The sequence below is a fragment of the Carica papaya genome, chromosome 8, assembly GCF_054855325.1.
Source record: "Carica papaya isolate Zhongbai chromosome 8, ASM5485532v1, whole genome shotgun sequence".
NCBI classification, from domain to species: Eukaryota; Viridiplantae; Streptophyta; class Magnoliopsida; order Brassicales; family Caricaceae; genus Carica; species Carica papaya.
Genome location: NC_142316.1, coordinates 25,617,419 through 25,640,773, shown reverse-complemented (window position 1 = coordinate 25,640,773; position 23,355 = coordinate 25,617,419). Strand labels below are relative to the sequence as shown.

Sequence of the window (23,355 nt, the reverse complement as noted above, 5' to 3'; positions counted from 1 at the left end):
TCATAATTACTAGTTTACTAGTAATATTATTGACTCCCAAATGGTCCATAAACCTTTTTAACTAAATAGTTTCTTGTACTGCAGTTGAAAAAGCTACAAACTCAGCTTCAATTGTGGAAAGAGCTATACATGATTGTTTCTTACTACTTTATGATATGGCACCACCATTTAGTAAGAAATCATATCCAGAGGTAGATTTTCTTTCATCTAAATCTCGTCTCTAATTAGTATCTGTATAATCCTTCAAGTGTAAACCGATTCCTTGATAACAAAATGAGTAATCAGCTTTGCCTTTGAGATAACATAGGATTATTTTCATAATTTTCTAATGCATTTAACCAGGGTTAGATTGATATCTACTTACCATTCCAACTGGATGACATATGTCAGGCCTTATGTACATCATAGCATACATAAGGCTTCCAACTACACTTGAATAAGGAACTTTATTCATTTGTTCTTTTTCTCATGGTGTTTTAGGACAAACCTTTGCCTTAAAGCTTCACCTTTTGTGATAGGGGTATTAATGAGTTTACAATCTTGCATATAAAATCGTTCAAGAATTTTTTTAATATACGACTCTTGTGAAAGAGATAGTAAATTCTTTAAATGATCTATTGAAATCTTAACTCCAAGGATATATATAGCCTCTCCCATGTCTTTCATCTTAAAATGAGATGACAACCAATTCTTAATTTCTTTTACATACCCCTTATCATTTCAAACTATAAGTATGTCATCCACATACAATAATAAGATGACAAATTGATCTTTAGATCTTTTAATATATACACAATAATCTTCTTCAATCATATTAAAGTTATGTGACATTATCGCATTATGAAATCGAATCTAACATTGTTTTGAAGACTGTTTAAAACCATATATTGACTTTAAAAGTCGATGTACTTTATGTTCTTGGCCATTTTCAATGAAACCTACTAGTTGTTCCATGTAGATCTCTTCTTCTAATTCTCCATTGAGAAAAATAGTCTTTACATCCATTTGATGTAATTCAAGATCCATGTATGCTACTATAGCTAGAATTAGTCGAATTGAGGTAACTCTAACAACAGGAAAAAAAGTTTTTTTGATAATATATTCCTTCCTGTTGTGTATATCCCTTCCCGACTAGGCGAACTTTGTATTTTTCAATACTACTACAAACTTTTTGCTTAATTTTGAGAAACCATTTGTTCCCAATGGCTTTGCATCTTTTAGGTAAATCGATCAACTCCCAAACTTAGTTAGATTTCATGGACTCCATTTCCTCTTCCATTGATTTCATCCATTTTTCCTTTTGTAGGGCATTTGAAAGCCTCATTTACTTTCCTTAACTCTTCCTCATCTTTTACAGTAACTAAGAATATTCCCCCTTCAATCTCAAAATGGTGACGAGGAACACTTTTCTTATTTGTTCAACGTATTTGAGATTATTCTAAGTTACTTCCACTAGGACTAGTTTCCATACTTGACCTCACCATCATTTGTGATTAGGTTTCAATTGAAACAGGTTCATTGAATCTCATATCACTCCCACTCAAATATAGTTGGTCTATTTGTATCTGTGAGGTGAAAATAGTTTGGTCTTGAGTTTCTTCAAGAATGTGACATCTTGTGAATCAAATTCAGTTGCATAACTATTTTCTTGTGTTTCTATGAATACATATTCTTTTGATTGTTCGGAATATCTTATGAAGATAATCTTTTTTCCTCTTAAATCTAATTTTTCATATTTGTGGGAAGATCATGAACATAGGTAGCACAACTCCAAGGTTTTAGAAAACTTAAGTTTGGTTTTCTGTTAGTCCATAACTCAAATGGTGTGGTGAAAATTGATTTTAAGGGTACACAGATAAAGATATATGTGCCATATAATAATACATCACCCCAAAAAGTAATTGACAAATAAGCTTGTGCCATCATAGATCTAACCATTTCAAGTAAAGTTATATTTCTTATTTCTGTAACACCATTCTGTTATGATGTTGCTTGAATAATTAACTGATGTTCTATTCCCATTTATTTCATCACAAATTTCTCTGAACTTATCAGATAAATATTCTTGTCGTCTATCGGTTCTTAAAGCGTTTATTTTATTATTTAATTGATTCTCAACTAAATTCTTATATTTTTGAAAGTAACTAAAAACTTTATATTTGTGAGATATGAAATAGACATAACTAAATAGAGTATAATCATCCATAAATATGATAAAATAAATAACATCACGTCTTGCCCTCATATTCATTAGACCATATATGTTAGAATGAATTAGTTACAATGTAGTATTTGTTATTACGGCTTTTTCAAATGGTTTTCTTACTGTTTTTCCAGCTAGGCAATGCTCACAAGTAGAGAATTCTACTTTTTTATATTTCTTAGTAAGACTTCTTTAGCTAATCTATTCATTCATTGTTGACCAATGTTGCTATGGTTAGCATGCTAAACATTTACATCAATTCCAACACTAGTAGAAGATGTTAATAAGGAAAAACTAACATTATAAGAATTATAATCAACATCTAAAATATCAAAACTATCTAGAAAATAAGCATGTCCGTAATAACTTGTTTTAAATATAAGTTTACACCACTAGGTTTAAAGTTCAAACTGAAACCAAGTTTAAGTAAAACCAACATAGAAATTAAATTTTGAACAAATTTTTGGAGCAAATAGTACATCATGTAGGAATAGGGTTCGACGTTCACACATCACCAACTTGCATGTACCAATACCATTTACCTCCATTTTTGATTTGTGTCCTACATATATCCATCGTGCTCTATACAAAATGCGTTGCGAAGACATTTATGTCATTCACTATATGGTCTGTGGCTACTAAGTCTACAGTCCATAAAGGATGAGATTCAGTTAGAAAGACAGAACTAGTAACAAAAATTGCACTCACACGTGCAAACATGTCTTTTACCTTTTTGGGCATATTGCAATCATGAGAAAAATGTCCTTTGTTGCCACAGTTATAACATTTTACCTTTGCTAAATTTTTCTTCTTAAAAGGACGTTTTCTTTTCCCTAGTTGGTGAAACTTTATTTTCTTATTAGCTTTGAAACCCCTTTTTTCTTTTTATTGGGACCCACTATGGAACTTGCGCTCATGTCCCCCAGCACCTGTGAGCTAAAACTGGTCATGTACATATAAATACTTGACTTATTGGCCTCAATTCGATCATTTTCTAGCTCTAAGTGTTTCATGGCATCTTTCAAAGATCTAATAAATTCCTTACGGGTTAGGTGGATCTTTGTATGTTCCCAACTTTAGGGCAATGAACGAATCAGAACTTAGACTTGTTGTCCATGAATAAGAACATGACCAATATTTTTTAGCTCACTTATCATGTTTGACATTTTTCTTAGATATTTTTTCATTATATGATCAAGACGTTTCTTATAAGTGTCAAACTTGATAGTAAGTGACCGAAGTTTGATCAAGGACATACCACCAAACATTTGAGCTAATGCGGACCACATGTCTTTAGCTAGGTCATACTTCTTGAACTCTCTCATGATTTCATTTTCCACAATATTCAATAATGTAATGCGAGCGAGATAGTTCTTTTTCTTTTAAGTCTCAAAAGTTGTATGGTTCCTCCGATGCTAGGCTGTGTTCCTTTCTTCAAGTTCATTCATGGATTCATTCAAAGCTTTCAGAGCCTCTTGCTCTTCAAACACATATTGGATTTTCATACTCCATATCTCATAATTGTCGTCATTCAATTATTTTCCTTTGTCAAGTTCAGCAATAATGTTTTTCGATGCAGATATCATTTTCAATACATATAAATATTATGCATGTTACTCAATGTCTAACAACATACATATATGTCATTAACATATATTAATTATTTTAATAATAATCTCATATTAAACATATAATTAAAAGGATATTATATTTCCAATCATCACTAGAATTCTAATATTTGATTATTATTAGTGTAATTAATTATGTAAGGTGCTACTTTTGGTTACTAAAACCTCTTAGTTTTATAGAAATTCATACGAGCCAAATAAAAGAAAAATATGCTATCGTGTATATACATAAATAAATATGAAAAACATGAATAACATTTCATTAACAAGAATAAAGTACACAACCTATAAAAAGTTCACAAAAAATTAATAATATAAAATAGTTATCTTATTCTAATCCTATGTTTAGGAAAAAATTTCCTAAGCTTATTTTTAAGGTCATCCTTAAGAAAATTTGTGTTTGTTTTAGGTAAATGGATACCAATAATTGTATGATGTTCTCTTCTTGTGAAAACCCCTATTGAAGCACCAACTATCTTTTTAGCACTCCAATTAACATATTTTTTGATAAATTTGTTAATTATGGGTTTATATATTTGTTCTTTATCCCAATAAAGCTCAAGCAAGCCTCGATGACTAAGGATATATAAATTTTCCTTGAGAGCATCATACTTTTCTTCATCTTTTAAAAGATCTCATTTTCACACAATTTTTTTTGAATCTTTACATTGACTTTAATAATATGGTTCACTAAAAATTCAACTTCGGTTTGTCTTCAAATATCTTCCATATGAGTATTTTTAAGTCTTATATTATACGATTAACTTTCTATCTCTGTTAAAGAGTCTTAATTGTCATAGTAGTTCTTATTATTATCACTATTGATTTTCTGTAACACATACAGAAAATAAAAAACATATTAATAAACTATCTTTATAAGTTAATTAACTAATAATTAATTCATTTAAAATAGTTATTATAATAAATTAATCAACTAATAATTAATTTTTTCAAATATGACACAATTAATTAACTAATAATTAAAATATTCAAAGTGACTATCATAATAAATTAATTTACTAATAATTAATTTATTCATGTATGATAAATTAATTAACTAAAAATTAATTTATATAATAAGACCTATTTTATTATACTGATCAGAGGATAAAAAATTAAGTTTTCATATACTGTCTTATACAATAGTAGGTGTGTCAGAGTGATTATCTAGCATGTCTAGAAATCATGCGGGCTTTGCACACAAATGTTCAAATTTTGCCACCCACATTAATTTTGCTTTCAATTATATTTTTTTTGCTTTACTTCCAATTATCTTGTAAAATTTGTCTAGTTCAATTGGTGGAGCACAAAACGTTTCACATTGTGGTTGCAAGTTTGAGCCCCCTGGTGGTCTAAAACATATTTTTTTATAAAAAAAAGACTAAAAAATTAAAATGTCCCAATTTTTAACATCTGTACGGGTAAAAGAAGAAATATGCAGAATGTTTATTGACACAACTTTTTTTTTTTTCTAAACAAGATTGACTCTAAAAAATGCATAATTATCTCATTTTTTTTTTCAAAAATTACAAATAATATGTCAAATTAAAGCTCTTGACACTTTTGTTTAAGACCAATATTATACATATTTGAGTAATAAAATATAAAATTATTTTATCACAAAAGCAAAAAACAGCTTTTATTCAAAAATTTAATAAAAATACAAATTAGAATAAAATTAAACATGCAATTAACTAAAATACTATGATACCAATGTTAGAAATTCATAAAATTAATATATAATCCTTAAATCCATTATGTAACTAATTTTTCAAGATCAATGTGCATATTAACACATATAATTACATTAATACATAACGAACTGTATATAAATATTCACGATATAAATATCTCTTATAGAAACCTAAAATTTTGAAGAAAAATTAATAAAAAAGTTCATTTTTCTTCTTTACAGAAGCAGAACTTTGAGAGAGAGAGAGAGAGAGAGTTTATTCTCTCTAGGTTTTTTTATTCTTCTATTTCCTTTTTTTTTTACAGATGACTAAATGGGTAACTTTACTTGGATGTGTAACTAGCCACAATTTTAATTTTAAATTTTCAACTAAGTAGGTAATTTTAACTGGGTCGAGTCCCATCGCGGGTGAACCCCCTGATTAAATTCAATAGCTAGTAATAACATGCCTCAAATATAATTAATCTATGATTTTTTATACAATATATTCAAAATAAAATATCTTGGCACACTAAAATTTTTCTTGAGCTTAGAGGTAACACATCCACAACAAAGAGTCAATATTTATCAAAGGAAATACATAACTGATCTCTTTAAGGTGTAAATGCTCCTACACCTATGGTGTCCTCTGTCAGGCTAACTTAAATAGATAGTACATAACCTGTAGATTCAACAGCTTATCGACAATTGATTGGTAAACTTATATACCTTACAAGTGCAAGACCATATATTTGCTATACAATATAAGAACTTTCTCAATTTCTAGACTCACCAATACAACAACATCTACGGGCTGCACATCGTATCTTAAGATATCTTGAAGACACGCCTAGATAGAGAGCAATCTATCATTCTAAAAAATATTTATTTAGTAATTCTGATTGAGTAACTTGTCATGATTTTTACAAATCAATAACTGAATTTTCTGTTTTATGAGATGATGCTCTTATATTATGAAAGTTAAATAAGCAACGAACCATCTCTTAGTCATCATCAGAACCAAAATACTGAACATTTACAGTAGTCACCTACTAAGTATAATGGTTACATGCACTGACCTACCGCTCCTTACTTCAACCATTGGTCTTTATTTTAACAATCTCTTAGCTAATCAAGATTGTTGAAAATCGTATATTTTGCACGCATACCAAGCATATAAAAATTGATTGCCATGTTATTAGACAAAAAATTGATGGACTAATTCATCTTTTACCCATTTCATCAATTCACCAATTGGTAGATTGATTTAAAAAAACACTTCTAATTCTTATCAGCTAGCTCGGTATAAAAGACTTGCATACTCCACCTTGAAAGAGACTATTAGAGATAACTAAGTTAGATAGTTGGTTTAATGAGTTAACTGTAGTTGGAATCTAATTGTAATTAGTCTATAATTAGTCAGAGGATTAAATTAACTAATCTTGTGTGTATAAATACCGAAAGTTAGTTAATGAGAAACACAAGCTTTCATTTTTTTTTTCTCTCAACCTGAAGTCTTGTTTCTCTTTACCCTTTTTATTCTCTATAAAGTCTTCTTCCATGGTTTCAAAATTCTAATTAGTTAATCAAATTCCTTGTGATTTCATGATGAATTCAAATTCAATTTTCTAACAAATTATGTGAGTTTGGTAAATTTTTCTAAATAATTTTTAAAAAAAGAAAATTAATTCTTTCAATTAATATTATAATTCGAAGTTAGATAATATAGTTTCAAGTAATATGTACTTAAATATGTTAATTAATTGCCTTTTCTTTTCAAAATATTCGATGTTATATTTTTTAATCATAACAAATACTATACTTGATAAACTAATATATATTCTTTAATTCCCATCTTACGACTTATTACGTAATTAATAATATATTACTGTCAAGAAAAATAATACAACATAGGAAAACAAATTAAATAATAATTTTTTATTTGGTTAAATTGTATTTTGAAAATACTTGACTTTATATTATGATAACAAACTTTTTAATTAAAAAGCTAATAGTTAGTATATAAATTTTTTTTTGTGTTTAAACAATAATTTCATAAAAACATTTAAATTTAATAAAAAATACACTTATTTATATTTAAAAAAAAAAAAGGACAATATAGGAAGTACAAACTAAACCGGACTCTCAAATAAAAGTCCAAGTGGGCATGAGGCCATGTGACAATAAAGAGGTGGAAGGAAGCCGCCTCAGGGAGGTCAACTAGGGAATTGGGGCACATGTAAACGCTGACCAACTTTTAAATAATTAAATTAATTGTCCAAAATAAAAAAAAAATATAGATTATATATTTAATAATTATAACAAAATAAATTAATTAAATAATCTCAATAGGGGAAAGAGCGAGACATTGCCCAAGTCTTCATTAACAAATATTGCATTTACACATAATATGATAAAACCCAACCCCACTTATTTAGCATATCTAGCTACTAAATAAAGCTCTTAAATGGTTATTTAAAAACAAAATAATTACAAATTTAATGTGGTTTCTTAATAATATTTTTCTTCTAATAAAAGTTTTACATGTTAAATACTAGTTATTATTATTATTATTATTTTAAATAATCTAATGGTGGATTTGGTTATGTGATAAATTATTTATTTCTTTTTATATTATTACTTAATCAAGTTACCTATCCCAATTTGGAAACACGTATCTAACTAAAAAATAATAATTATTAATGAAAAAGAAAGTACAAAGTTCTTGAATCCACTATCAAACACAACATTGACTTCGTTTTAAAGAGTGCGTAAAATTCCGCGGTCTTACGGAAACGACATCGTATCCCACGTATGACAATTACGTAATAATTCACAACTTCCAGCCCAAATATCAGTAGCTGAATATTATTTATTTATTTATTTATTGCCGATGATTATAAATACCATCATACCGCATCCATACCAGAAAACCAAAGAATAAAAAATCCAAAACCATTTTAACATTTGCTGATTTCTCTGTCCCGTTACTGGAATATCATCATGTCTGGATACCCTCACCCTCAGCCCGGCTATGGCTACGGCGCGCCGCCGCCGTCACAGCCCCAACAACCGTACGGCGCGCCGCCGCCGTCCCAGCCCCAACAACCGTACGGCGCGCCCGCTGCTCCATACGCCGCGCCTTACGGGACTCCATCAGCTCCCTACGGGGCTCCATCAGCGCCCTACGGGGCTCCATCAGCGCCCTACGGAGCTCCTCAAGGCGAGAAGCCACCTAAGAACAATATGCAGGCCCCGGCCGGCGGATTCCCGTACGGTAGCCCGTTCGCGGCTCTGTTACCGTCGGCCTTCCCTCCCGGCACGGACCCTAGCATCGTGGCTTGTTTCCAGATGGCTGATCAGGACAGCAGCGGGTTCATCGACGATAAGGAGTTGCAGAGAGCGCTGTCTTCGTACAATCAGACCTTCAGCATGAGGACTGTTGGTCTCCTCATGTATCTCTTCACCAATACTAACACTAGAAAGATCGGTGAGTTTCTCAGTTTCATCTCTCTCTCTCTCCCTCTCTCTCTTTATTTCTCTGTCTACAAGTGTAGGTGCGCATGTTAACAGGCCGGTCGTTTAGGCGTGCGTAGGTGACTAAATTGCGCCTAGATTGACGGTTTCCATTCGGTAGCTTTTAGTTTGGAAAAAATCAGTGTCAATTATTATCTCATTAATTACTATATTTTCAAACTTGTCAAGCATTTAATGACAGAAATACCCCCAAACTTGCATGATTATTTCATTTTGGACACGGCACATTTTACTTTTAACTAATCCTTTTCTATTCATGAATTGTTGTTAATGCAGGACCCAAGGAGTTTATTCAAGTGTTTTACAGCCTTCAGAATTGGAGAGTATGTGGGCTATTTTTTTTTTTATATTATAAAAAATGTAAAATATATACATAAATGAATATACCCACACACCCAGATATCTAGGATTTCTGTTTTGTGGAATGAAGTGTGTTCTGGTAATTAATCTTATGCAATTTTGATTGTATGCGATTTGCTGTTTGGTTTTCCAAATTTCAGGCCATATTTGAGAAATTCGATAGGGACCGTAGTGGCAAGATAGATGCAAATGAGTTACGGGAGGCACTGTTGAGCCTTGGATTTTCAGTTTCACCAGTAGTGCTTGATTTACTCGTTTCTAAGTTTGGAAACTCTGGAGTCACCAAAACTAAGGCTACTGATTATGATAACGTTTCTAAGTTTGGAAACTCCGGAGTCGCCAAAACCAAGGCTATTGAATATGATAACTTCATTGAGTATGTTTAACCTGTTTTCCCTTCTTTTTTTTTTTTTTTTTTTTTCCTAATGAGCTTACCTGTCTCAGTTTTTATAATCTTGAAAGATTTTTAACCCTATTTAAAATTTCTTTTTCATGATGCAGGTGCTGTCTTACTGTTAAGGTAAGCTAACTTTTATTTTTGCTTTTACTCTTTCTCATCTGCCATTGTATAAATTTAGAACTTATCGTGTTGATTAAAAAAGTATATGTTAGTTGGAACAAAGTAAGAATACCTTTAATAAATGGGTGGATGGAGAATGATTCATGAGCCAACTATACAAATTGATAAGATTCATCCATTCAAATGCTTAGTTGTATTTGAATAGATGCTGCAAAGAGAAGGGGAAATATGGTAAAGTTATTTTCTTCAACTTAAGTCAACTGTTGTCAATCTTGAAAGTTTCCTGGCTTTTTGGTGAGGTGGAGTGCATTCCTTGGTTTTGGTTTTGACTTTCCTCAATTTCCATTTATTTCAAGTTGGTGGTCCATTTTTTACGCCATTTGGACTTTTCAACCTTGAATATATTCTAATTCCGTGTCATCACTTGCTTTGAATATTTCAAAATTTAGTTTCTTCTTGATCTGGTATGGGCACTAAATCCTGAATTGTTTACCAAATTAATATAATTGAATTATTCTTCAACTAAATCACTCAGTTATCAGACACTGAAATTCCCTGTAATATACTTGTTGCATGTTAATTGACTTTAAGTTTTTACATGTTGCAGGGACTAACAGAGAAATTCAAGGAACGGGACACCTCTTACTCTGGTTCAGCAACTTTCACTTATGAAGCTTTCATGCTCACTGTTCTACCATTCCTCATTGCATAGGGTTTTAAGGTTTTCGGTTTTCAGGTTTGGCTGGGCTGTTTGATTTAGTATACTGGGTTTCTTCTGCAAAGTTGGTTTTCAGGGTTGGGTGGGCTGTTTGATGTGGTATACTAGGGTTTCTTCAGAAAAGTTTGAATTAGTTGACTATAATTTGTTAGCCCCTTTTTGGCTTACATGTATCATCTAAGTTGAATTTGTTAATAAAAGTCTTGAATAAATTGTGTGCCCCAACGAAACAGAAGATATTGAGACTATTTTTTTTAGACATTTCATCCAATGAATGCAATGCAGGAAACTTCTATGACATCTAAGAGGAATTATATTTCCGCGATAATATTTTAATATTTCTAAGTATATGTTTTGTGTTGAACAGTAACTTACTATTACATAGTAATCCCGAAACAATATGCTGTGAACCCGGTGTAATACCTAATCTACTTTGATCTACGAAGAAAAGTGAAGACAGATTCAAGAAAATCGATGGAGATCGAGAGAGAACAAAATAAGAGATGATGATTTCAAGAGAAATTATAATTGGATTTCTGTGTTTTTGCATTTCAAATTGTTCGAATGAGAGAAAGAGAGGTATTTATACCTCCAATAAATGAGGTGGATGTGCATCTCATGTATTGTATAATTAATTCTCCGTTTCAACCTAATACACATATGTACACATGATTAAAGAAAAAGAAAACACGTGCCCTAAATGGGGGTGCTGTAGTCCATTTATTTTCACATGTGAGCCTAGGTAACCCAAACACTTTGACATCCCTTCTCAGGACAAAGAGCAGATATTTAATATGCTTAGTTCTTTCATGAAATATTGAGTCGGGTTGCTTGTAGGTTGCAGTCTTGTTGTCACAATGTATAACTGTTGCTTATGGGTGGTTAATCCTTAAAGCATTCAAGAGGTATCTTATCCAAGTTAGTTTAAGACACATTTAGTGTTGAATAGTGACTTGATATTTACGTAGTGATCCTGAAAGAATATGTTGTGAACTCGTTGTAACCTGGTCTACTTTTATCTGCAAGAAAAATGAAGAATAGATGCAAGAAAATTGATGGAGATCAAGAGAGAATGAAAAAAGAGATGATGACTTTGGGAGAAAACTCTTATCAGAATTTTTGCGTTTTTGCATTCTAGATTGTTTCGAATGAGAGAAACAAAGGTATTCATATCTCCAATAAATGAGGTAGATGTGCATCTCTTATACAATATATTAATTATCATTTTTAACCTAATATACATACACATATATATGTACACAAACTTAAAGAAAAAGAAAACAAGTGGCATGAACAGGTTACTACGATCCATTTATTTTCACATGTGGGCTTGGTAACCCATATGCTTTAAAACCCCCTTCAAGATAAAGAGTAGATATCTTTTGTTCCCCTCTTGGCTATGAGTTGATTAAGAAGAGTGCTTGAGAGTGCCCTAGTGAAAGTTTATGCAATATGATTTAATTATATTACCCTATTCTTCCAATCATTCTAAAAAATACATCACTCTACCTTTTACTCAAATATCCTTTCATTGTTCTTTCCCCATTCCTTACTCAATCATGCTATTAAAAATACATTATCATACATATAGACTACACACATATACTATAACATTGAGTAAAGATACACCCTACATACTTACATAATTATCCATAATTTATATACATAAAAAAAGGCACATGCACATGGTATACGTACACAAACATGTAGAAGCAAATAAATATTTATAATATGTATAAAAATACATGTATAACTCCATCAGCACCAAAAGTGGAAGTGGAATTATTTTAAAACAATTTACAATTTTCAAATATTTTAGGATTAAGCCTAATTAAAGAGAAAGATTAAAGTATACTTACCCAGAGTTTGACTAGAAAATGTGTCGGGATCCTCACTAGATTCAGTTTGTGGTCTTGTTTAAATGTGGCTACCATTTGATTAGTTTTCTTGTTTACAAACAAAGAATATGTGTATTAGATAGTAATTTTAGAAATAAACACAACACAAAAGGAGGTAATTTTATCTTTGACATGCAGTCCTGGTTGCTAGAGGCACTATGCGCCACCATGCGCGCCGCCACTCGTGAGTAACCAGAATCACCATGCACTATCATGCGTTGAGGCATGTGCTACTGCCTGTGCCTACACAAGCCGCCGCACACGCCGTTAAGACCACCCTGGACGATGCCATACATATTCAGATTTGCCTCGCCTCCTATCTCGTTTGGAGATCCAGAATAGATTGTGCTGCTATCATGCATGCTACCTCTCATCTCACTGGATAAAACCGATTTGCTGCGACGCTGATCTTCTACTTCCACAGCATGCAGAGACGGTGTTTTTTGGCTGCGCCGTGCACTAACAACTGTGTATATTTAGATCCGAGCTTTACTTCTCCTCATGTTGCGTGCCAATCAAGCCTCATTCGTCTCCTTTTTAAATCTGGTCACATCGGGAACAAATTGCCGCTTCTACAGATAAAAAATGGCACAACACCGCATCAATGCCGCCACAATGCCTGACTGTGCAATTCGTCTTCCTTGCTATACCTCTTTTTTTTTTTCTTCTTTTATTTCAATTTAGATTTTCTGACTTCTTTATTCAATTATACGACAAATGAAATATAAAATTCATACAGGATTTACTAGTCTATGTATCGTTCCATTCGATCTTTTAGGTCCTGCATCACTTCTGGTTATGTTGTGATAAAGCCTATATGCGATGTATAAACTCCTGCAATCATGACATATTTGTTTCCTTATTTTATTGAACATAAAAAAAATTGCATTCGTTTCTAAAAAAAAGAGGAATGGTTAATTCCACAAAAAGAAAGAAGGGTTTGTCGATTTCCTAAGTATCCTCCATATCATGATAGATTTAGGGTCTCTTGAGATTCATATGTCCAAATTATTTTATTTACTTTCTAATTTTCAAAAATTAGTACATGATTACATAGAATAAGTTCTCTCTAAACTCTCTAAATACATCAACATATGTATTGTCTTTACCGGCACGAGGGTTTAACCTTAGCATTTCATTTCATGTTTTAATTCTTTCCGGGTAGGTGAGTATTAAGATTTAACAAGTGTGGTAATTTTTGACTTCCAAATATTATTTATAAATTTTATACAATATTAGGTTTTTAAAAATCTTTTCTCCTTCATATTCGATGACTTGATATCTATGTGGATTATCCTTTTGCCAAATCGTATTGTTTCTCTAAATCCATTGTAGGGTAGATGCCTCATAATATATCTCAACACTTGATTTGCTTTTGTTTCCAAGGTTTGGTAGACTATACGTGGTGAGCTGTGACATCCATAGTTAGTACCGAGAATCATTGGAAGTTCTTTAGATGGAAGGGCCATTTAATAGTCTTGGTAGTAATGTGTAACTTGGTTTTAAATTCTTCTAAGGCTAGGTATTAAACCTTTTTTTTTTGCTTTTATAATTTTTGTGTGATCATTCATAAGTGGAGTCTTATGACATGTATCTCATGTTTATCCCATCACAATTTCTCTTTCCCCATTTAAAGAGAAAGCTTTTATGTGTGGTGGTTCATGGGTTCATACCACTCTTCCACTGCATCACTCTAACAGTGTTAGCTTTGAGGGTTTATCTAGGTATATTGCATCATTATAGTAACTTCTATGCAAAACCTTGATAAGAATTTGAATGGGTAGGGCAGCCCTTCTTCCTAGAGGATATTCATAAGGGATTCCTAAAAACCAAAGTCTTGATAATTATTTGGTCACATTTGGTCACCCAACATGCTTGGTCTTAGGTCTACTTATTTTAGGATTTCCAATCTTTCTTGGTCTTTACTGGATTTAGAAGAAGTTCCTTAGAAACTTATCTACTTTCCTTCACTTTGTAAAATTTTCTTTCACTTGAGGGTTTTTCTCTTATTTAGGAAATTTTTTTTCTTTTTTAAAAATTCTCTTACTCGGAATTTTTTTCCCAATTGGGGAATTTTCCTACTAATTGGGAGATTTTTCTCTCACTTTGGGTTCACTCTTTAAGATTTCTTTCCCAAACTCGGGGGAAATTCATTGTCTTTCTAAAATTCACATTATTCATTTGCTCATATTAGGTGATTTCTTTGATAGTATTTGAGCTTCCTATGGTTTCACGTGTTATGATCGATTATAGTTGTTGCTTATTCGCCATCTTTAGTTGGCTTTAGAGTGAAGCCCTAATTCTTTAATTCCCAAATTTATCACATTCCAATCCATGTAATTCCTATATCTCCAGACTTTCAGAATTACAATTTTAGTTTCTTATACTCACAGATGCTTCGTAGAAAGTCCTAAAACATCTCCTAAGGTATATATCACATAATTTCTTTTTATTGTAAACTTTATGAGAACCGTAAGCCTCATAATATAAGGGATGGGTCCGAGAAACACGATTTTAATACCAACTGTAATGACTTGACTTCTTTGATGAGAATTGACGCTATTACACGTGTAGGAACCACTAATGTGCAACAATATAATGGAGCATTATATCACACATCCTTTGTATATGTAAATTGTAATCGAGTACCATTATATGAGGTAGTGCACATAAGCTTCTATTACTAGAATTTAATAGGTTTATTAATAAAATTAAAGTACTTTGGCTTTACATCTTTGCAGTTATTCAAACTTGGCTCACTTATTCTTCTCTAATAGGCTGATACCTCTTGATAGTTTATCTTGATCTGAAAAATTAAAATGGTAATTTGAGTGAATACACACTTGCTCAGTAAAGATACAAAAACCAAAAATAGTAACGACTCATCAAATATATTATTAATTTAGAAACTCTTTCATTTGTCTCTATACCTATTAAATAAAATGTTTCGTTCTCAATAATAATAGTCATCAAAGCATATTAATATTTCAAAAGTCATACATTTCAATCAAATGAAATCATTAATCATGTACCATCTTATATTTGAATTAAAATTTTATTTACTCTTTACATTTCATCTCGCGGTACCATTGATTTGTATTATCGAGGACTCACAAGCATCCCCTCTACATGTGGATACTCAACATTTCCATAAAAACAATCGACTGTCCTCATACCATAACCCGTATGAGCACCATAATCATCGGCATCCTCATACCCCAACTCGTATGAAGGGCCACAATAATTGACCATCCTCATACCCTAATCCGTATGAACGTCATAAGATCGACCATCCCCATACCCTAACTCACGAGCGCCACAGTTACCAGCATCTCATACCCCAACCTATATGAGCACTGATAACCAAAACTGTGATTAGATAAGACTGTATCCCACAGTAGAGTTTGCCTGCTTGCTTCGCTAAACTAATTTCCTTGTTGTTTCAAGGACCGTTCAACTTTACTCTTAATTCTTTATTCACAACTACTATCAAATCATATTAGGTTCATTTCCAGATAACTTCATCCTTATTCACAATACCATCAGATTATATCAAATTCATATTAAGACAATTTTATTCTCATTCACAAATACCATCATAATATATCAACTTCTTATTCAGATAATTTCATTCTCATTTACAAATACCTTCATTCTCATTCACAAATATTTTCATATCGTATTAGATTCATATTCAGATAATGTCATTTTCATTCACAGATATCATCATAACATATCAAATTTATATTCAGATAAAATATATAACATCAAATCAGTCACTTTCCTTTTTTATTTGAGATTAAGAGTTTTATTCGACTTTTAAATTTCATCGTCTTTTAAAGAAATCCTTCATTCTTTATGCATTTTACTCTTGATTTCTCTTTCTTATTTCCTACTATATAATTTCTTATGGGCTCATCTATTAGTATCTCTAATAGTTCATTGTTTTCTTACAATTATTCATGAATCATTTATTTTTAAATCCTTAATTATTGTACCTAATTTCAAGTCGTATTTTCTTACTATATTATTTGGTTAATTTAATTACATTACTCTATTCTTCCAATCATTTTCAAAAATCCATCGTTCTACCTTTTACTCAATTATTCTTTCATTGTTCTTTCCCTATTCCTTACTCAACCAAACTATTAAAAATATATTATCATACATATAGACTACACACACATATATTATAACATCGAGTATAGATACATTCTACATGCGTATATCATTATCCATATTTATATACGTAGAAAAGGTGTACCCACACGGTATACATACACAAACATGTAGAATATAATATGCATAAAAACAAATGTATAACTCCATTGGCACCGAAAGTGGAATTATTTCAAAACAGTTTACAATTTTAAGACATCTTGTTCGATGTAAGGATTTCATTTAAAATAGAAATTTTTTTAAAATAAAGCTTCGAACAGAGAGGTAGCAGAATGCGTATAGAACACCGACATGTATGGAGTTTAAGATTGTTTTAAATTCTGTGTTTAAAGTTTTTTTTTTTAGAATTCGAATTATGTTTTTGGAATAGGAGTCTAATTTAATTCTATGTATAAATACTACTTCAAATCAATCAATAAACTTAAGTTTTTTCCTCTCAAAAATTTCTAGAGTTTAAGAGAAACAAGAAAACAGAGGACTCCGCATACGCACACTCTGTTTTCTTGCCCTCTCTCTCTCTCTAAACTCTCTAAAATTACAGTAAAAATTGTGATCGTTTTTTATTCAAAATCTACAAGTGGTATCAGAGCTGTATGATCTTAAGGGATATGTGAGAAGAAATCGACAAAAAAAAATACAGAATGACAACAAACTCGACTGACACTAAATCCTCCTCTATTTACGGGAAAAAATTATCACATATGGGCAATAAAGATGGAGATGTACTTGCGAACCCATAGCCTATAGAAGGTCGTGGAAGACGATGCAGAACTAGCATCATTGAAAGATGATGCAACAATAAACCAACTAAAGAGGTATGAAGAAGATGTCTTTAAGAAACCTCGGGCTCTATCTTGTTTGCATGCGGCAATATCAGATTCAGTCTTCTCCAGAATAATGAACTTGAGAAACCCAAAGCAAGTATGGGACAAGTTGAAGGAGGAGTTTGAAGGTGATGAAAGAATCAAGATGGTGAAAGTTCTGAATATGAGAAAGCAATTTGAAACACTGAAAATGGCAGAGGCAGAAACCGTAAAGGAGTATGCCTCAAAACTACTTGATACAGTAAACAAGATCAGATTGCTCGAAGAAGATTTCGAAGAGAGAAGAGTAGTCGAAAAAATGTTGGTGAGCCTCCCTGCCAGATTTGAGGCCAAAATCTCAGCGATAGAAGAAACATACAATCTCAAAACTCTCTCAGTTGCAGAACTATTGGGCAAGCTACAAACATTGGAGCAGAGGACAGCCTTGAGAGAAGCAAACTCCACCTAATGAGCACTAGTAGCTACACAAAACAGAAGCAAGAATCAAGGCAGAGGAAAATGAGGAAGAAGAAATCAAGATGATCAAGTTACACGATCAACACAAAATTCAAACAATCACAACAATAAACAGTAAAAGGGATTACCAAACTACAGAATATGTGCTCGCAATAACCACTTAGAACAAGACTACTGGTATAAAGGGAAGAACCCGATCAAGTGTAACTACTACAAGAAGGGCGGACACGTCGAAAAGGTGTGCCGATAGAAAAAAAAGAAAAAATGAAGGGAACACAGCTGCTTCTTCTTCTCAAAATCAGTCTCAACAAGAAGTAAATTATACCAAAGAAACTGAAGAAGAAGAGTGGATGTTTATGACACTTAGTGAGCAACTAGAGGAAGCTGACACCCATTGGATAATTGACAGTGGTTGTACCAGCCACATGTGCAAAAACGAAAGAATATTTTATGATCTTAACAAGGAGACAAAACTCAACATAACTCTAGGTGATGGAAAGACATTAAGAGCAAAAGGAAAAGGAAGCATCGCATTAACCACGAACCAAGGAAAAAGGGTCATACCTGATGTCCTGCATGTGTTTGGCATGAGGCAAAATTTGTTAATTGTGAGCCAAATAATCAGAAGAGGATACACCGTGGTCTTCAAGGAAAATTCATGCTCCATAAAAGACTCACGTGGGTATAAAATTGCAAACATTCTAATGATCAACAAAAGCTTCATCTTAAAGCTGTAAGGAGCTGAAGAAAAACTAAGGTGAGCTGCTCAAAACGACACCATTCTATGGCATCAAAGATTTGGACATGTGCATTTTGAAGCCCTCAAGAAGATGAACTCATTAAAATTGAGTCCAGATCTCCCTGAAATCATAGGAGAAAACTGGATTTGCCAAATCTGCCAACTTGGGAAGATGCACAGACAACCCTTCACTTTAAAGTCATCCTGGAGAGCAAATACCAAGCTTGAATTGATCCACACAGACATCTGTGGTCCTATGAGCACAGAGTCACTAAGCGACAACAGGTACTTCATCCTGTTTATTGACGATCACTCCAGAATGACATGGATCTACTTTCTAAAAACAAAGAATGAAGCTCTGCAAAAGTTCAAGGGGTTCAAAGCTGAAACAGAAGCAGAAAGTGGAATGAAACTGAAGTGTTTGAGGTCAGATAATGGTTTGGAGTTCACTTCAACGGAGTTTAAGGATTTCTGTATTAAAGAAGGCATAAAACGGCAGCTAACAGCCCCCCACTCTCCACAGCAAAATGGAGTATCAGAAAAAAAAAACAGAACTGTGATTGAAATGACAAGAAGCTTACTCAAGGATAAACAGCTACCTCTGCAATTTTGGTGTGAAGCCATGAACACTTCTGTATACTTGTTGAACCGACTTCCCTCTCGGGCTGTTGAGGGAAAGACCTCATATGAATGCTGGAGTGGAAAGAAGCCTGCTACAAGGCATCTACTGGTGTTTGGTTCCATTTGCTATTGTTATGTAGCAGAAGAGAAAAGGAAGAAACTTGATGACAAAGCATAAATTTGTATTTTTTTGGGTTATAGTACAGAAACAAAAGGATACAGGGTCTTCAATTCTAAAACCAAAAAAGATTATGATCAGAAGGGATATGGTAATTGATGAAGCATCTCACTGGGATTGGAAAGTTGAAAAAATAATCTCTGATGATATAAATTCTACTTCAAAGCAAGCTCAAGAAGAAAATGAAGAAATGAATAATCAAGAGTCACAAAAATCACCAAATAAAAGGACAAGAAGCTTATCTGACATCTATGCTCAGTGTAACATTACTGTTGCGGAGCCAACAACTTTTGAAGAAGTTGCTCAACATGAGGTTTAGAGAAAAACAATGGAAGAAGAATTGAACATGATCGAGAAAAATGCCACTTGGTCCCTGGTTCCCAAATCAAAAGGTAAAAATGCAATCGGGGTTAAATGAGTCTTCCGGCTCAAAATGAACCCAGACAGCTCAATCAATAAGTACAAAGCACGCCTGGTAGTGAAAGGCTATGCTCAATTGCCAGAAGTGGATTTTGGAGAGACATTTGCCTCAGTAGCAAGACATGAAACGATAAGGTTTCTGCTTGCTGTGGCAGCACAAAGAGGTTGGCATATCTTGCACTTTGATGTAAAATCTGCTTTTTTGAATGGTGAATTGGAAGAGGACATATTTGTCCATCAACGGATAGGATTTGAAGTAGAAGAGCAGATTGATCATGTGTATAAATTACATAAAGCACTGTATGGTCTGAAGCAAGCACCCAGAGCATGGTATGACAGAATTGATGCATACCTGCTCCACTGTGGGTTCAAAAGAAGCAAGAATGAAGCAACCCTGTATGTCAAATACCTAAAGGATGGAAAAATGGTCATCATATCACTGTATGTTGATGATATTCTCATCACTGGAAATGATGAACAAAGAATGGAGGAACTCAGAACACAACTAGAGTAGGAATTTGAGATGTCAAATCTTGGGAGAGCGATCTATTTTCTGGGAATGGAGATCGCTCAATCTGAGAAAGAGATCTTTATATCATGAAAGAAGTATGTGAGGAAATTGCTCAAAAAAATTCAAGCTTGAAAATTGTAAAGCCGTATCTACCCCTCTCATACCACATATTAAACTGTCAAAAGCTGAAGAAGAAGAAATGGTGAATGAGTAAGAGTTCAGGAGTAAAATTGGCAGCTTACTCTACCTAACTGCCACTCAACCAGATCTAACTTATGCAACCAACCTGTTATCTCGGTTTATGAATTCACCAAGACAATCACACATGACAGCAGTTAAGCATATCCTAAGATATGTAAGAAGAGCTACTGATCTAGGAATCCATTTTCAAGCTCACACATAAGGAGAGCTTCTAGGATACACGGACAGTGATTGGGAAAAAAGTGTGGAGGATGCTAAAAGCACATTGGGATATGTTTTTTCACTTGGTTCTGGTGCGTTTTCATGGTCATCAAAGAAGCAAGAAATTGTGGTACAATCATCCGCCGAAACTGAATACATAGCAGCAGCAGGAGCTGTAAATCAAGCTCAATGGTTAAGGAAAATACTAGATGATTTACAAATACTTTCCACTGAACCTACAGTCCTCTACATCGACAATAAATCAGAAATCCTCATTGCTAAAAATCCAATGTTGCATGGAAAGACTAAGCATATAAAGATTAAGTTCCACGCTATAAGGGAAGCATAAAAGGAGAAAGAAGTAAGCCTAGTACACTGTGCAATAGAAGATCAAGTAGCAGATATCTTTACCAAGTACTTGCCAAAAGGTAAATTTGAAGAATTAAGAAAAATGTTGGGGATGAATAAGATCCTTAAGGAGAAGTGTTCGACGTAAGGATTTCATTTAAAATAGAAATCTATTTGAAATAAAGCTCCGAACATAGAGGTGGTAGAATGCATATAAAACATCGACATGCATTGGGTTTAAGATTGTTTTAAATTCTGTGTTTAAAATTTGTTTTTATTTAGAATTCGAATTATATTTTTTAAGTAGCACTCTAATTTAATTCTGTGTATAAATACTACTTCAAATCAATCAATAAACATAAGTTCTTTCCTCTCAAAAATTTCTAGAGCTTAAAAGAAACGAGAAAAAAGAGGACTCCGAATACGTACACTCTGTTTTCTTGCCCTCTCTCTCTAAACTCTCTCTGTAAAATTACAGCAAAAATTGTGAATGTTTTTTATTCAAAATCTACACATTTTAGGGTTAAGCCTCGGTAAAACGATTACAGAGAAAGGCTAAAGTATCTTTGCCTGGAGATCGACCAGGAAATGTGTAGGTATCCTCATTAGATTCGGTCTATGGTCTTCTCTAAATGCGCTACTGTTTGATTAGTTTTTTCGTTTACAAACAAAGAACATGTGTATTAGAGGGTGAGTAATTTTAAAAACGAACATAACACGAAAGGATGAGAGCTAATTTTACCTTGGACATGCAGTCTCGATCGTTACAGGCACTACGCGCCACCATGCGCGCCACTACCCGCATTTAACCATAATCACCGTGCACCATCACGCTACGAGACACGCACTGCCGTTTGTGCCTACATGTGCCTTCGCATGTGCTTTTAGGAACCCCCTGGATGGTGTCGTACGCACTGCCTCGTCTCCTATCTTGCTCTGAGATTCAGAACGGATTGTGCTGCAATCGTGCACGCTACCTCTCCTCTCACAGGACGAAACCGACTTGCCGCGGTGCTGATCTTCTTCTTCAACCGTGCACAGAGACGGTGTTTTCTGGCTGCACCACGCACCAAAAGCTGTGCAGATCTTGATTTGAGCTTCTGTTCTCCTCGCATCACACACCAATCAAACCTCCTCTATCTCCTATTCAAATCGGGTCACGTCTACAAAAAATCGCCGCTTCTGCAGATGGAGAATGGCACAGCATCGCGTCGATGTCACTGCAACACCCAATCGCACGATTCATCTTCCCCGCCATGCCTCCTCCTCCTCATCTTTCTTCTTCTTCTTCCAGAGGCGAGCACTTCTCTCTTTCTAAAACCTTAATTTTTTTTTTCTTTTTCTTTCATCAAAATGGCGCCCTTCTCCTCCTCCTCCTGCTTCTTCGAGAGGCAAGCACATCTCTGTTTATGAAACACTTTTTTTTTTTTTTTTTTTTTTTTCTTCTTCTTTCATCAAAACAGCGTCGTTTTGGTCCTTTTCAACTTCTGATGCCCAGCTTCAAAATGACGTCGTGTTGAAGCTGATGGACTGGCTCCTGTTTCTCTGGGCCTGGGTGTTGTAGTGGATGAATGGCTAATATAAAGCCATGCTAAAGGAGGGGGGGGAAGGCGTGATCGGGACATAGTTCTTGTGTGATTGAAATAAAAAATTGTTAGGAGTAACGTGTCTGGCTATGTAAACTTGACTAGATTCTTTGTCCAAAATGATTAGTTGAAGGACCCAAATAAACGCATGGTTGACTTTTGAAAGAAAGCTTGAGCTAATTGTAGGGTCTTAGTAGTTGAACCAAAAATATGTAAATTGTTTGTAAAAGAGTTTGCTGATACCATTCAAAATTTCAGTGGGCAATAAATGATTAGCATATATGGCTATTTGAAATGCATAAGGCCAAAACCGAAAAAGAAACGCCACTTTGAGCTAAAAATGTGAGACTTGTTAACTACAATATTAATTTTTCTTTCAACAACTCCTTTATGCTCATGTGTGCGAGGCGATGGAAAATGGTATGTCTAGGCAAATAATAGTGTAATTTTTGCGTATCCACCGCCCTAATAGCACTAAAAGATCTTTGATTTTTTTAATTAAACTGATTTTCAAGTAAAGATTTGAAATCAAGAAAACAATCATAGACATCATTT

The 23,355-nt window shown here is 33.3% G+C and overlaps 1 protein-coding gene and 1 long non-coding RNA gene across 3 annotated transcripts; one reads left to right on the top strand and one right to left on the bottom strand.

Moving 5' to 3' along the window:
- The first annotated feature begins 8,421 nt into the window (after positions 1-8,421).
- LOC110807161 (calcium-binding protein CBP-like) lies at positions 8,422-10,850 on the top strand. Its single transcript, XM_022032198.2, has 5 exons — positions 8,422-8,993; positions 9,317-9,363; positions 9,541-9,776; positions 9,902-9,920; positions 10,528-10,850. The coding sequence occupies exons 1-5, from the start codon at positions 8,507-8,509 to the stop codon at positions 10,630-10,632; spliced, it is 894 nt and encodes a 297-aa protein (XP_021887890.2). The 5' UTR covers positions 8,422-8,506; the 3' UTR covers positions 10,633-10,850.
- Positions 10,851-12,333: 1,483 nt separating this feature from the next.
- LOC110807151 (uncharacterized) lies at positions 12,334-22,998 on the bottom strand. 2 transcript variants are annotated; one of them, XR_002538408.2, is made up of 2 exons: positions 21,957-22,998; positions 12,334-13,370 (listed from the first exon to the last, which is right to left on the bottom strand). It is a non-coding gene; the product is annotated as an uncharacterized LOC110807151 (long non-coding RNA). The 2 variants fall into 2 exon arrangements; XR_015813783.1 differs by lacking the exon at positions 12,334-13,370 and adding an exon at positions 15,123-15,342.
- Between the last annotated feature and the right edge of the window lie 357 nt (positions 22,999-23,355).